The following is a 14,164-nucleotide window of genomic DNA, read 5'->3' as shown; positions in this document are numbered from 1 at the left end:
TTATGAATAAAGTACTTTTATCGGGAGAACGAGTTTCCGGCTTTTCATCTTATACTGCTATTCTGCTGATTATAGGGTGACAACAGTCATGATGCTGCATTGTCATCCTGCCATATGGGCTTCTGATGGAAATTACAAGAAGCATTTCAACACACATTATGCAGGTACAGACCACTGCTGTCACCATAAGCAGAGCCACCTTGTGAAATGCAGTCATCACTGAAGTACATGCATATAGAATAAAATTGCTGCAAAGAGGTTGCAGGAGATCCGCATCACTGAGATGCCACAAGGATTTCAAAAGGTTTCATATGTAAATTATTTAGGTTACATTTTTCTTTAGCAAACTAATCATTCAGTTAGGCATAATGTCATCGACTTTAAAAGGATGTTCTAGTTTGTCAATGTAAAAGTGAGCAGCCTGATGTAACTAATCCTACCAGTATATGCTGATATTGTAATGTATGCCCAGACATATATTCTCATTACATTACTGACTCTTCTTTAATATTTGCAGTGCTACAAAATGGTTGTTCTTTACGGATCCTTCTCACATTATTGAAACCAATGCTCTCCTGTGTGTCTGATATCCTAATTCACAATTGTTAAGGGGTATGTGGGTTGTCATTGCTGAGCTCCTCTGCCTAAACATGCTGGTTTCTGGCTGTCACACTGATGCTTTGGCTTCAGTCACCAACCAGGAACCAATACTGTATAGGTATCAGGATCTCCGACTTTTCTCCAATTGTAATTTGCTGCATTCTTGTTCCAGGTCAGTGATTCAGAAACTAGCATTGTGAAAGTGGTCACTAATGTCAGTCCCAGGGGCGGACTGACCATTAGGAAACTCGGGCACTGCCCGAGGGCCCGGGGTCAGTAGGAGGCCCCATGAGATGCCCCTGGTACCTTTTTCATAGGCTTTTTTGAGTTTGGGCAAGGACACAGGGGCCCCATGATCCCCTATTGCCCGGGGGGCCCCATGAGTTGTCAGTCTGCCCCTGGTCAGTCCCCATAATATTTTCATGGCATGTGTACTTTAACCACTAGCCTACAGGGCACTTATACCACCTTCCTGTCCAGGGCAATTTCCAGCTTTCAGCACTGTTGCACTTTGAATAACAATTGTGCGGTCATGCAACACTGTACCCACATGAAAGTTTTATCCTTTTTTTGAGACAAATAGAGCTTTCTTTTGGTGGTATTTAGTCACCTCTGGGTTTTTTATTTTTTACTAAACAAACCAAAAACAACTGAAATTTCTGAAAAAAAAAGTTTTCTTAGTTTCTGTTATAAAGTTTTGTAAATAAGTGATTTTTCTCCTTCACTGATGTGCACTAATGAGGCTGCAGTGATGGGCACTGATAGGCTGCACTGATGGGCACTGATAGGTGGCACTGACTGGCACTAAGAGGTGGTACTGATATGTGGCATTGATGTGCACTGGTAGGCACTGATATGTGGCATTTATGTGGCATTGATGGGCACTGTGAGGTGGCACTGCTGGGGCTACACTGATCATCAGTGCCCTGTACATGTCCCCTCTGAGGAATGCCGATTACCGTCTCTCCTCTCCTCAGGAGCTGTCAGCGTGACAGCTTGTGAGGAGAGGAATGCCAATAACCGGCTGTCACGGAGTGCCCATGCTTCCCCCACCCCCCTTTGCCTGCTGTGACTCAGCCATATCCCTCCACCCCTCCCTCCCCCCTTGCACATTCCTCTGTCCTTGTAAGTTTCCCTGAATGGTGCTGGGCCGAGGCAACCCGGCAGCGTCCCACATGGTTTTTAAATAGACTGGCACAGGAAGCAGCCTTTTTCTTTGTTCCTGTGCACACTGCTGGAATCATCTTGCTCCCTCCGCTGAATGTCCCAGGGTGGAAGTCTCCGCAGCTCTGCATGAGCCTCCTCTTCCTCTTCCAAGGTCAGACCCTGTGGCAATGCTACCCCCGCTGCTGTTCCTGGCAGCTGTGAGGGCCCCTGCCTGCTGGTCACTGAGCCCTGGAGAAGCCGGCCGCTGTAAGGGCCCCTGCCTTCTGATCGATTGGCCCCTGGAGAAGCTGGCCGCTGTGAGCGCCCCTGCTGCTGATCGCTGGGCCCCTAGAGAAGCTGGCCGCTGTGAGGGCCCCTGCCTGCTGGTCGCTGGGACCCTGGAGAAGCTGGTCGCTGTGAGGGCCCCTGCCTTCTGATCGCTGGGCCCCTGGAGGAGCCGGCCTCCGTGAGGGCCCCTGCTGCTGATCGCTAGGCCACTGGAGGAGCCGGCTGCTGTGAGGGTCCCTGGAAGCTGCCTGCTGCCAAGCGTCCACAAGTCACCCACCTCCCTGTCCCTGTTGTGTGCATAGACTACCCGTGTCCTGAACTGTCTCTGTTGTGCGCACAGACTACCCGTGTCCTAAACTGTCCCTGTTGTGTGCACCAACCACCCGTGTTTTTAACTGTCCCTGCTGTGTGCACCAGCCACCCATGTTTTGAACCGTCCCTGCTGTGTGCACCAACCACCTCTGTTTTGAACTGTCCCTGCTGTGTGCACCGGCCACCTATGTTTTGAACTGTCCCTGCTGTGTGCACCGACTACCCGTGTTTTGAACTGTCCCCGCTGTGTGCACTGACTACCCGTGTCCTGAGCTGTCCCTGTTGTGCGCACAGACCACCTGGGTCATGAACTGCCCTACTACATGCCTAGACTACCCTTACTTGAACTGCCCCATGGCGTGCCTGGAGTATAGCTACCTGTGATGCCCCTGAGTGCTTGAGCCATCGCTACCCGTTGAGTCCCCGTGAGCCTGTTGTCCCTAGGAAGCTGGGTGGGAGCTGTGCTGAGGCCAGACTCCACACCTAAAGTCCCGTTGAGTCCCCGTGAACCTGATATCCCAGAAAGCTGGGTGGGAGCTGTGCTAGGCCAGACTCCACAGCTAGAGTCCCGTTGAGTCCCCGAGACCCCTGCACAGGGGTAGGTTGCCCACCTGTTGCCCGAGTCTCCAATCCACTGTGTAATCACGGAGGGAGCTCAGCTGAGGTGGGACCCATATGACCAGACTCTGTGTCAGGGACCATCGCGACGCATGGGTCTACACATGCGTAGGCATCTGTCAAGACTTACAGGTAGCAGGGCACTAGGACCCAGGCGCATCCGTCGTCTTGACAGTACTAGGCAGGCACTGGGACCTAGGCGGCGACTGTCAGGTGCAGGGCGGGCTACTTAGGCCAGCCCTGCACAGATGCTTGTTGCCGAATGGTCTTTTGTATCCTGTTACCTGTGTGTGAGTACTTCTGATTTGGATTGTCTGACCTTGTTGCCTTCTCCTGTCCTGACCCCTTGGCTTGCCTGACTCTGCTCCTGGATGTTCCCTTATAGATCTGATCTTTTGGTATTGACCCTGCGTGTGACCCGACTATCCTTTGCATATCGTCTTGTACCTCACTGATTCGCTAGTTACCGACCTAGCTTGTTTGACTCTGACTTTGCTCATCCGTCCATCCATCCTTCAGGGATCCCTGGGCTCCCTCACATCAGACTCTTAACCCGCTGGAGCCCTTGGCAGACTCCTCTACCTCTGGTAGAGATACCTAGCAGCTGCGACCTGGTCCCGGAGCGCTCCAAGTCCATCCCCACCATCAGGGGCCCTGGTGAACAAGTGCTCCGGTACTTAGACTCCGCACTCTGGGGAGGCTCTATCAGGGGACTGATAGAGGTACTGTCAGGCGGTCCGTTACAGTAGAAACAGAGGTTCCTGGTGCGTCTTCTCTGGCGCTCCTCTGGGGTGAGGGCCTGCCGAGCCAATCCCAGTTGCATGGGCTCTGAAGTATCCACAGGAATGGCTGATGGAACATCGGTAGGGGCGAGATGACCTGTGCCCCTGGGAGGTGCCCATGTGACTCCTTGACCTTGGCCTGACCTCTCAGACCGGCGTTCCCGCAACCTGCGATCGATTTGGATCGCCAGGGCGATCAGATCTTCCAAGGACTCTGGGAGGCCAACCCGGGCTAACTCATCCTTTAGCGCCTCTGAGAGTCTGACCGGGAATTGGTGACGCAGGGCAGCGTCGTTCCAACACGTGTCCCCCATCCATCGCCTGAACTCGGAGGCATATTCCTCCGCAGCTCGACGACCCTGTCGGAGGGAGTAGAGGGTGGATTCAGCTGAAGCCACCCGCTGGGGGTCGTCATAGAGGACAGACATGGCCTCTAAAAATGCGTTTATGGTCTGTAACTGGGGGTCCTGCGTTTCCCTTAATCTATGGGACCAGTCCTGGGGTTCGTCTTGTAGTAGGGAAATCACAAATCCTACTTTAACTGACTCAGTGGTGAAGGTACGAGGTTGCAGGTCAAAATACAGCAGACATGCGTTTTTGAAGGACCTAAACCGTGCACGATCTCCCCGAAAACGTTCAGGCATGGGAACACGAGGTTCGGCTGGTGAAGCTGCAGCCGCAGCCCCTATGGGAGATCCAGAGGCTACCTCAGGGCTAACAGTTGAGGCCTGGCTCTGAGGAGGAGCCTCAGACATGGTCATGGTGTCAAACCGATTTTCTAACCGGGAGCATTTGTCCTGGAGGGCAGTTACTGCCTGGGTTAGGGCGGACAAATGTCGACAAATCTCTTCTATGGGAGAAGGCCCCCCTCCAGACTCAGTCATGGCCGAATGGTACTGTACGGACCACCTGACAGTACCTCTATCAGTCCCCTGATAGAGCCTCCCCAGAGTGCGGAGTCTAAGTACCGGAGTACTTGTTCACCAGGGCCCCTGATGGTGGGGATGGACTTGGAGCGCTCCGGGACCAGGTCGCAGCTGCTAGGTATCTCTACCGGAGGTAGAGGAGTCTGCCAAGGGCTCCAGCGGGTTAAGAGTCTGATGTGAGGGAGCCCAGGGATCCTTGAGGGATGAATGGACGGATGAGCAAAGTCAGAGTCAAACAAGCTGGGTCGGTAACTAGCGGATCGGTGAGGTACAAGACGATATGCAAAGGATAGTCGGGTCACACGCAGGGTCAATACCAAAAGATCAGATCTATAAGGGACCATCCAGGAGCAGAGTCAGGCAAGCCAAGGGGTCAGACAATCCAAATCAGAAGTACTCACACACAGGTAACAGGATACAAAAGACCATTCAGCAACAAGCATCTGTGCAGGGATGGCGTAAGTAGCCCGCCCTGCACCTGACAGTCGCCGCCTAGGTCCCAGTGCCTGCCTAGTACTGTCAAGACGACGGATGCACCTGGGTCCTAGTGCCCTGCTACCTGTAAGTCTTGACAGATGCCTACGCATGTGTAGACCCATGCGTCGCGATGGTCCCTGACACTCTGCCTGGGACCCCCCAAGCCTAGGGAGGAGATTGCCTGCCTGTTGCCCGAGACCCCTGCCCAGGGGTAGGTTGCCCACCTGTTGTCCAAGACTCCAATTCGCTGTGCAGTCACGGAGGGAGCTCAGCTGAGGTGGAACCCTCGTGATCAGGCTCTGCCTGGGACCCCGCAAGCCTAGGGCGAAGATTGTTCACCTGCTTCCGAAGACCCCAGTCCAAAGGGGGGGAAGACCGCACAAGCCACCCTGCCGGAGAAGACCCTCCGTACCTGGAATCGTCCCTAGTTTGCGCGCACATCACCCTCCCTGCCATTTCCTCATTGAGTGTCTGTCATTTTGTTGTTTCAATAAGGCTTTGTGGGTTCCCCATCTTCTCTGTGTGTTCTGTTCTGCCTACGCTTCCGTCACACCGGCATTTCCTTATTTACATGCAATCAGCTGTGATAGGACACAGCTGATCACATAACAGAGCCGTCGTCTTCAGCTCTTTCCGTTGATTGGTGATCCGCTGTGTCTCAGGGACAGAGTGGGAGGACGTCATATGACGTCCTCTCAGAACGAGAGATCCACCTTGTGCCCGAAATTACCTTTTATGGGGGGAGGGAGGCGGTTAAACAGAAAATGGAAGTAAGGGGGAGCCGGTTTCAAGCCCCCCCCCCTGCACTCATGGGATTGTGACAGCTGAGGTGGGGCAGTTTCAAGGCCCCCCTTCCCCTTCTTTCTCCTCAGGCACCGGGGGGGGGGGGTCAGATTACACCTGGTCCAGCTGTGGGAAATCTGCCCAGCAACATTCCCTGTCAGGTGGCACAGGTGCGATCTGCCCGGAGATAGGAGAGGTCAGCTGACCATAGAGAACATTCTGGAAGGTCACATGACCTTTAACCTAGGGTCAGCTGACCTTTTGGAACCTTTCAGATGGGGTTTAACCCCCTATAAAAAGGAGTCTCCGTGAGGGGCTCTGAGCCAGTCCTTAGACCCCTGTGTGACAGCTCCCCTCCCCCCTTGCGGACATATTATTACGTGGTTTGGTCACCTTTCTACAAAGGAGGACAGTTGATTTCATTGTCTTTGGATATATTTTCACCCCGAGTCGTAGTGTCTGGGTTGTTGTCAATGGTTGATGTTATTGATAGTAAGTATAAATGGTTATTGATAACATGATGTAAGGGGTCACATATTTATAGCAGTAATAAAGAGGCCGCGGCCAATTAACCTCCAATGCTGTTTGTGTTGATTTCATTCATTTCAGACATGCCGGCTACAATCCCATAATAGTACGAAGCCACTAAGTGCTCCATCTAATGACTAATCTACACGTCTTCCATATATAATAAAATAACAAACACATGACAGAGCAAAGCATGTAATATTGTCAATGTCTTAGGGAATGTGACTCCCAATGTATACACTGCAAGAACAAACTCCTAATATGCCCACCAAACACATACTGTGCATTCTCTGTATGGGGAAATGACTGGGATGACATTGCAAAGGAAAGAAAATGAACAAAGTCTTACTCAGATTATGGTATGTGGCGTTATTACATTGACACACTCCTGAGTTGCATTCTTCATCTGTGGCACATCCATCCACACAGAGAGGAGTAGCTGCAGAAGACACAGCAGGAAAAAAATCTGTATAAAATGACATCCTACAATGATCAGACTCAGAAAGTACACTTTAAACTGATATGAAAATACTTACGTGTGCAACAGGATCGATTAGTGCTGTAGTATAGGCCTGCTGGACAGCAGGAGGTATGATCAGGGCAGACTGTATTTTTATTTGGAACACAGGACATAATGCCATCATTACATGAACATCCATTATCAGGATAACAGTCCCCATAACATGGAGCAGAGTCACAATAAGTCATATTCTGGTACTTGGCTGAGAAGAGAACAGAAAGATGTTAGAAACCAGGAGCTTTTATAATTAGACAATTTACAGATCAGATCACATGGCACAAAAACATCTGCAATATCACTACAACCGGCAACAGTATTTATAAAACTGCCCATAAACTTTTGTAAACAGTAGAAAAATCTTTTGTTCAACAATCGTATTAATTCCTTTGGTGATTGCAATGACTTTATAAGTCCTAATGTAAAATGTCCCTTTACCATGAGAACGCTCCCAACTGAGAACTAGGAATGTGTAATTATGTGTGTTCCTGGCTGTCAGACCCGCTGTCAATAAGAAAAATGAGTCCTAGAGTTATTGTCCAGGAAACTGACAACAACAATGATGCCAGACTTGGTCTGGGTGTCAAAAAAGTAACCACACTATATATATATACAGTATATTCCATCACTTTTAGGCACCCAAAACTTTGTGCAGACACTTTGGTGTGGAGATCAGAGAGCTGAGAATGAACTTCAAAGCAGAACTTGACCTAAAAAGGGAAGTTCCACTTTATGTCCTCCTACCTATTTCAGAGTTTTTGGGTTTTTTTGGGAGCGGTACCAAGTTTTGTCAGGTACACGCTCCCACTTCTGCTGGAATTGCCTAGGCAATCCCAACAGAAATTCACCTCCCCCCACCGTCCGCAACCTCCTGGGACACATCACAGGTCCAAGGAGACTGCGGGACCATTCACAAAGCAAAGCACGATTTGCACACACACAGTGGGGAGCTGGCTGTGAAGCTGCAAGGAGTTACAGCTGTCTTCCCACAGTAAACAAGCCGGCACTGAGGACCCAAAGACCATCAAAGAACCAGCTGGATCCATGGACAGGTAAGTGTCCTTTTATGAAAAGTCAGCAGCAACACAATTTGTAGCTGCTGACTTTTCATTTTTTTCAGACTGAAGAACCTCTTTAAATTTATAACACTGTCTATTTTACATAGACCACATTTTTATTTTTTTGGATGTACATACACTTTCATTTCACTGATATCGCCTTTCACATATCCCTAGCACTTGGATTCACACTTAGGTGTCCGTTTATGAACCAGCGGTAAATGATCGCTGCTCAGTTCTCAGGCATTCTCAGAGAACACAGTTCTCCTGTGAATGCTGTTTATGAAGCATATGTAGATCAGTTCTCCAAACAAAGGGAGAACGGTCTACAAACACTGGAAAACAGCTGATTTTACTATAATCTCGTGAGATTACAGTAAAAGATCAGTTTACTAAACAGAGGTAAATTATCTCTGCTTAGTTTGCGGTCCCTCCGATTCTCCAGCTCTGGGCTGGAGAATCTGGAGGGAGAACACAGATCTCCAGTGAAGGGCTGAACATGTTCTCCTGGGTGTCATAAACTGTGAATGACCAGAGAATAGCTGCGATCCTCTGAATCGCAGCTATTCTCTGTGTCATAAACGGACACCTATACCTGACCCTCACCCTCAACTTAATACATAACCTATACCCTAAAATTAACTTACAGAAGTTTTAATTCTTTCTTTAAAAATTGGGCTGCCAGAAAGGCAGAGCCAATTTTATTACAGGCATGTAATTCTTTACCCGGGATCGTGTTCTGACAGCATCACTTTAAGCCCCTGGACACTGATCCTAATCCTATTTGTGCTTTAACCCCTTCCCACCCCCTCAGATGAGAGGTAACATGTGAACAGCAGAGGCAACAGACATTGATTTGTACAAAGTCAAAATCTGACAGCTGCAGCTGTTCACATCCAGTGTGTGCAGGCAGTGTTTACAACCGCTGGAAAATCTACTGATTCTTGTTGGCGGCTGACCCTGACCACTGCTCTTCAGCTGTCTGAATGTACTCTTATAGACAGTGCACTTGTGACATGCAGGATTGGTGCATATGTTAAAGAAATTATACACTGTATCCCTTTGGACAAAAAGAAGCAAAATAAATTTATGTGTACATATTTGTAATGCAAAGGAGACGTTGTGTCAAATGTTTTAAAAGCTGGCCATGCATTTTTTTATTTTTTTTTCAGTCAGCTAATGGACTGAATGAAAAAAACAAAAACAAAAAAAAACATATTCTTCCATGTACACAAATGGATGGACGGAGCAATCCTCCCTGCTCGGACATTGTGTTGAGATAGCAGCACCCACCACTGTCCGAATACACAGATCTGCAGCTGATTGGTTGTAGCTGTTGATCAATAAAACATTTTTCAACATGTTCCTTGGAATTTTGTTGAGTAGAAACAGCCACACACTGATCAATACTTGGCCAGTTCTGCTGAACAGTCCAAATTTTGATCAGTGTAGATCTAGCTTAAGTGCTCGGTCACACCGGTGCGATTTGCGACATTAAATCACACCTGAAACTGCATCTTATGAATGTGAATGTGAGTGTCTTAACAATGTCTTAACATGTGCGATTTGCTGCAGTTCGATTTCTAAAGTAGTTCTTGCATTACTTTTTCTGCAGTTTGTTGCAATTGCACATACATAGAACATAATGGAAATCACACTGCAAATTGCAAGAAGTCGTTGAAAATATGCACAAGTATCAATAAAGTCTTCAGAAATTGCACCTGAAATCCCAATGAAATTACACACAAATCACGCGATTTTAAATCACAGCGGTGTGACCGGTGACTTAGGCTTTAGCATTGATTTATGGTTGTTCCTTTTCTGGGTTATGACACTGCTTGATTTGGTTGTGTAAGGCTTGGTTCACACCTATGCAGTTTGCTTTTGATCTGTTTCCGCAGTACTTTTTGGGGTGTGTTTTGCGGTTTTGCACACGCATTTTGATGCGTTTTTATAAATTTTTTGTGCTTTTTTTGCCAATTTGTTGTTGGGCAGATTAAAGAACACAAAATAAATAAAAAATGCATCAACAATACACTACATTGTCATGCATATAATTTACACCCCACTTAACTGAGAACGAATAATACGGCCCAGACATTGCTGGGACTGACCTATATCTTGGACTACTACACATGCTAACCTAGATTGATATACATGACCTCTGACTGTTACTCTGATTATCATGAACAATTTGACCCGGAGCAGTTGCAGCTGAATCCCTTTTTCTCCCTACCACCCCCCCCCCCTTTTTTTTCCTCTCCCCCTCTTTTTCCTCACTCTTTCAATCCTACACTCCATTACCTTCCCATTTCTCTGAGTTTTGGTGAACTTCGATTACCAGCAGACCCACAGGTACAACTACAGTTCTTCAGCCTCCACCTCCAGGGGTGTACATACAACTATCCACTGCTATCACCATCCTCTCACTGTGTATTGCATTGCATTCTGTAATTAGAGGGACTATATGATTGGCTGATTTATGTACCCAATTGTTATGTTCTCTTCATGTCAGTTTTTGTTTGGATTATGTTTTTTGTGTATTCTTGCTTTCAGCATTGTTATGTGATGAAACTATGTGTACTTCAGATGTATATCCCGTCAGAAGATACTGACATTTACTGAGTTTTTCCATGATCCAAATGTAACCTGTATGTGTTATCATTGTGCCTCTTTTCTAAATAAAATTGTTTTTGGAATAAAAAACAATGCACTACATACTTTTCAGCAGTGTCTCCATTGGAGTCTATTGAACCTGACCCTTTCCAAAAATGCAGTAACTGAAAAACTCATGGATGTGAACGTGTCCTATAGGAAACCATGTTGAATGGACTGTAGTGTGTTCCTGCAAAAAGCACCAATAAAAGTATAGGTGTGATCCAGACCTTCGGGATCGCTAATCGTTGGAACTGAAATATGAATTGTGATAAACAATGAATGCTGATGTGAAAATGCTGTTTTTTTCATATGTATATTTGAGACATCTGGAGAGAAGGTGTAGCAATCTAGTGATCTCCAGAGTGGAGGAGATGTGATTTTTCAGCAGAAATATTATTGTGTTTGTGTTGAGTATTTGTACTTTAACCCTTAAGTGACTGAGTTGATGAATAAGTGATGATGCTGATTCTTCACAGTCTGGCTATGAACAGCAGTCAGATTTCATCATCTATAAAGCTGTGTAATACTGTATGTAATATTGATTCATTTAATGTTAAGGCTTATCATGCAGTTCTCCTGTCTTTGTAAAACATGTAGTACACTTACGGTCTGTAAGATTTATGCACTGAGCACCTAGAAAAGGGAAAAAAAGAAGGAAGAGTCAAAGGCTGTATTGTAAAGTGATGTATACAATAAACTATACATATATAAGTACATATATACACTGATACACACACACTTTGTATATTTGTGGCTGTATATGCAAATAACACAAAGAAACAACTGGCATTGTATTTTTTCATGTTATCTTGTATTTATGTCAAAACTATAGTCAATCGCAGTTTATTTAAAATTGGAATGTGATCTGTGTACAATCTGCCTTTCAGGACTTTTGTGTGCACAAAATATCTCCCACACTTTCTTCCATACTCTAAAGCCGACCTGCAGGCTGAACAAAAAACATCTGACAGATCTCTCCATCCACACATGAATGAAGCCCCTGCTGTCGCTGTAGTACTTTGACAGCCAGTTCCACCAGCTGTCAAAATATTTGGGCAGCAGCTGCATCTGGGTGGATGCAGTTGCTGTTCAGCTGTCAATTTTTTGCCCAGCTCCTTCAATTTTTCAATCGAGGGATGTCAGGCAGGAGGAGGCTGAAAGGGCCATCCACTGATTGAATTTTGATGCTTCATCAGGAACCAGCTGAAATCAGTGTATGGTCAGCTTAAAGTGGAAGCTCAGTCACACACTAGCTATACTTAAATCTACTCCCACTCTCATTCTAAGCCTATTCTATGTACCCTGTAAAGGATAGATCTGTATACTACTTATGCTGAAGTTACTCCGGGCCCCTAACATGATCGAGTCTCAGTATCGACCTCAGTGAAGAAGGTCACAAAACAGCTGCCGAGCCTGGGTGTTAACGTCACCCATAGGCTTTCTATGAGGCATTTGTTCTCAGCTGCCTCTCCTCTACATCGAAGCTGGTGCTAGGACCCGATCATGTGACTGGACCCTCAGAATAGGTAAGTACCTGCCTGGAGTTTGCATGTTCTCCTTGTGCCTGCATGATTTTTCTCTGGGTATTCCAGTTTCCTCCCACACGCCAAAGGCATGCTGGTAGTTTAATTGGCTCCTGTCTAAAATTGCCCCTAGTATGTGTATGAATGTGAGTTAGGGACCTTAGTTTGTAAGCTCCTTGAGGTCAGAGACCAATGTGAATGTACAATAGATATGTAAAGTGCTGTGTAAATTGACAGCGCTGTATAAATACCTGTAATAAATAAATAAATAAATAAATGCACATCTTTCCTTAGAATAGAATAGAATAGAATAGAATAGGCTTACAATCGAGGTGGGAGTAGATTTAAGTATAGTTAGATTTTGACTGAACTTCCACTTTAAGCATTTCTTCATGAGTTAAGTAATAGAGCTCAAAAATGCCTAAAGTATTCAGTGCTGGCCTTATTCTGAAAGGTAAAAGTTAACAGAATAATAAGAAAACCTTAATAAACCTGAAAGATCCAGACTAGTGCTTGCCCACTGGAGGACTACCCCCCCCCCACCCCTTATTTCAAAAACAGTTCTTTTGTGGCCATTTATAGAGAATGTCTACTTAGAGAAGTGATGTTCATGTAGCTTAGTGAATAAAGCAAACTGAATACCCAATCATGTGTAAAGGAAGGAAAATACCAGGTTTTCCTTACACAGAGAAGGATGGTTGGGGTGAATGCAGTTTCCATTTATTCGCTATGATAAGGGAACATTTACTTTGCCAGGTGCTCTTTTAGTAAAACATCCCATCGGCTGGAGTTCAAACATAAAGGAACTGAGGAAATGTTGGCAATACAAATAATGAGTGAGAGTATCGCTGGTCATTTGCATCACTACATAACCATTACATTACAGTCTGTAGGCACACAACCTTATGTGGCCAAAGCAACATCCCTCTGCTAATATCACCTCTTTTACACAGAATATTTTTTAGCAAATGACTGATCCCTGTCTTAGAATATTGTGACGATGTGTAATAGTATAAATCCATGTAAAATTACCTTTAGGTAGAGGACTGCATTTTCCTCTGATAATGGAAACATTCTGCTTGATAATTACACAGGGAAAGGCCCCTCTTTACTTTGCCACCTATAGCACAGGCCTAGTGTGCCCATTGCATCCACCTCTTGCACCCAATTTACATAAAGAAGAGACCCACTGCTGTAACTACTGAATTGGATCATGGGAACAAAAGAGTGCCAATTAGTTCAAGATTCTATAGCTGTAGTGGTGCTTTAATAGGGAGAAATTCAATACATTCTGCACAGTTTCAGCAAAGCTGGAAATACACAAGTTTATATTAAATATTAAAATGATTCTGTATGGGTGAGGGATATACTGAAACTAAATTATCTGTACAGATACAGAAAGTCAAGCTGTAATATTCAAAAATACAGTACTAGTGTAGGAATTGTTTAGTACTGACCTATTAATTGCAATTTGCAGCAACTTACCTGCATACTCGATAAGAACAGCCAACGCAATGATAAAGTATATCTTCATTTGTGCAAGTATCGGGTGTGCTCCTGAATATGAGATGAATACCTTATCAGACCAAAACCCAAAAATGCAGAAATCTTCACTTACAGCTGGCTTTATAGATGAGGGGTGGGAGCAAATGACAAAGTAGGCCAAATTATCAGCGATTGCAAACAGTAATATGATGCAAAAACTCCAGGGCTGTTCTAATTGGCCAGGACTGACTTACATTTTTAACTTGTTTGGTAGCAACTTCATGTCAGTCAGGTGTAAATTTCCCAACACTCTTCAGTGCATGGGAATGTACAAGGCATGCAATTTATAACATAAGAATGTTACTGATCAGACCTAGTGTCACTGTTCACACGTCAAGGAGAGAACTACCTTAGCCCCAGGTTACACTGCTAACATAACCCACATGTTTTATAACATTGTGCT

General features: G+C 45.8%; 1 protein-coding gene across 1 annotated transcript in view; it reads right to left on the bottom strand.

The window, feature by feature from the left end:
* The window catches only part of LOC149442015 (uromodulin-like), a 33,134-nt gene extending 19,298 nt beyond the window's left edge, over window positions 1-13,836 (bottom strand). Inside the window, exons 1-4 of the mRNA XM_089656635.1 lie at window positions 13,702-13,836; window positions 11,300-11,326; window positions 6,997-7,182; window positions 6,810-6,899 (exon numbers count right to left, since the gene is read on the bottom strand). Coding sequence (XP_089512761.1) covers window positions 6,810-6,899; window positions 6,997-7,182; window positions 11,300-11,326; window positions 13,702-13,750 — 352 coding nt within the window. The 5' untranslated portion in view covers window positions 13,751-13,836. The remainder of the gene's footprint in view (window positions 1-6,809; window positions 6,900-6,996; window positions 7,183-11,299; window positions 11,327-13,701) is intronic.
* Window positions 13,837-14,164: the final 328 nt, after the last annotated feature.

The sequence above is a fragment of the Staurois parvus genome, unplaced genomic scaffold (assembly GCF_062004578.1).
Source record: "Staurois parvus isolate SC_StPar_1 unplaced genomic scaffold, SC_StPar_1.0 ptg000922l, whole genome shotgun sequence".
Taxonomy (NCBI): domain Eukaryota; kingdom Metazoa; phylum Chordata; class Amphibia; order Anura; family Ranidae; genus Staurois; species Staurois parvus.
Note: the sequence above shows the minus strand (reverse complement) of the source record. Positions and strands in the feature narration are given on the sequence as shown.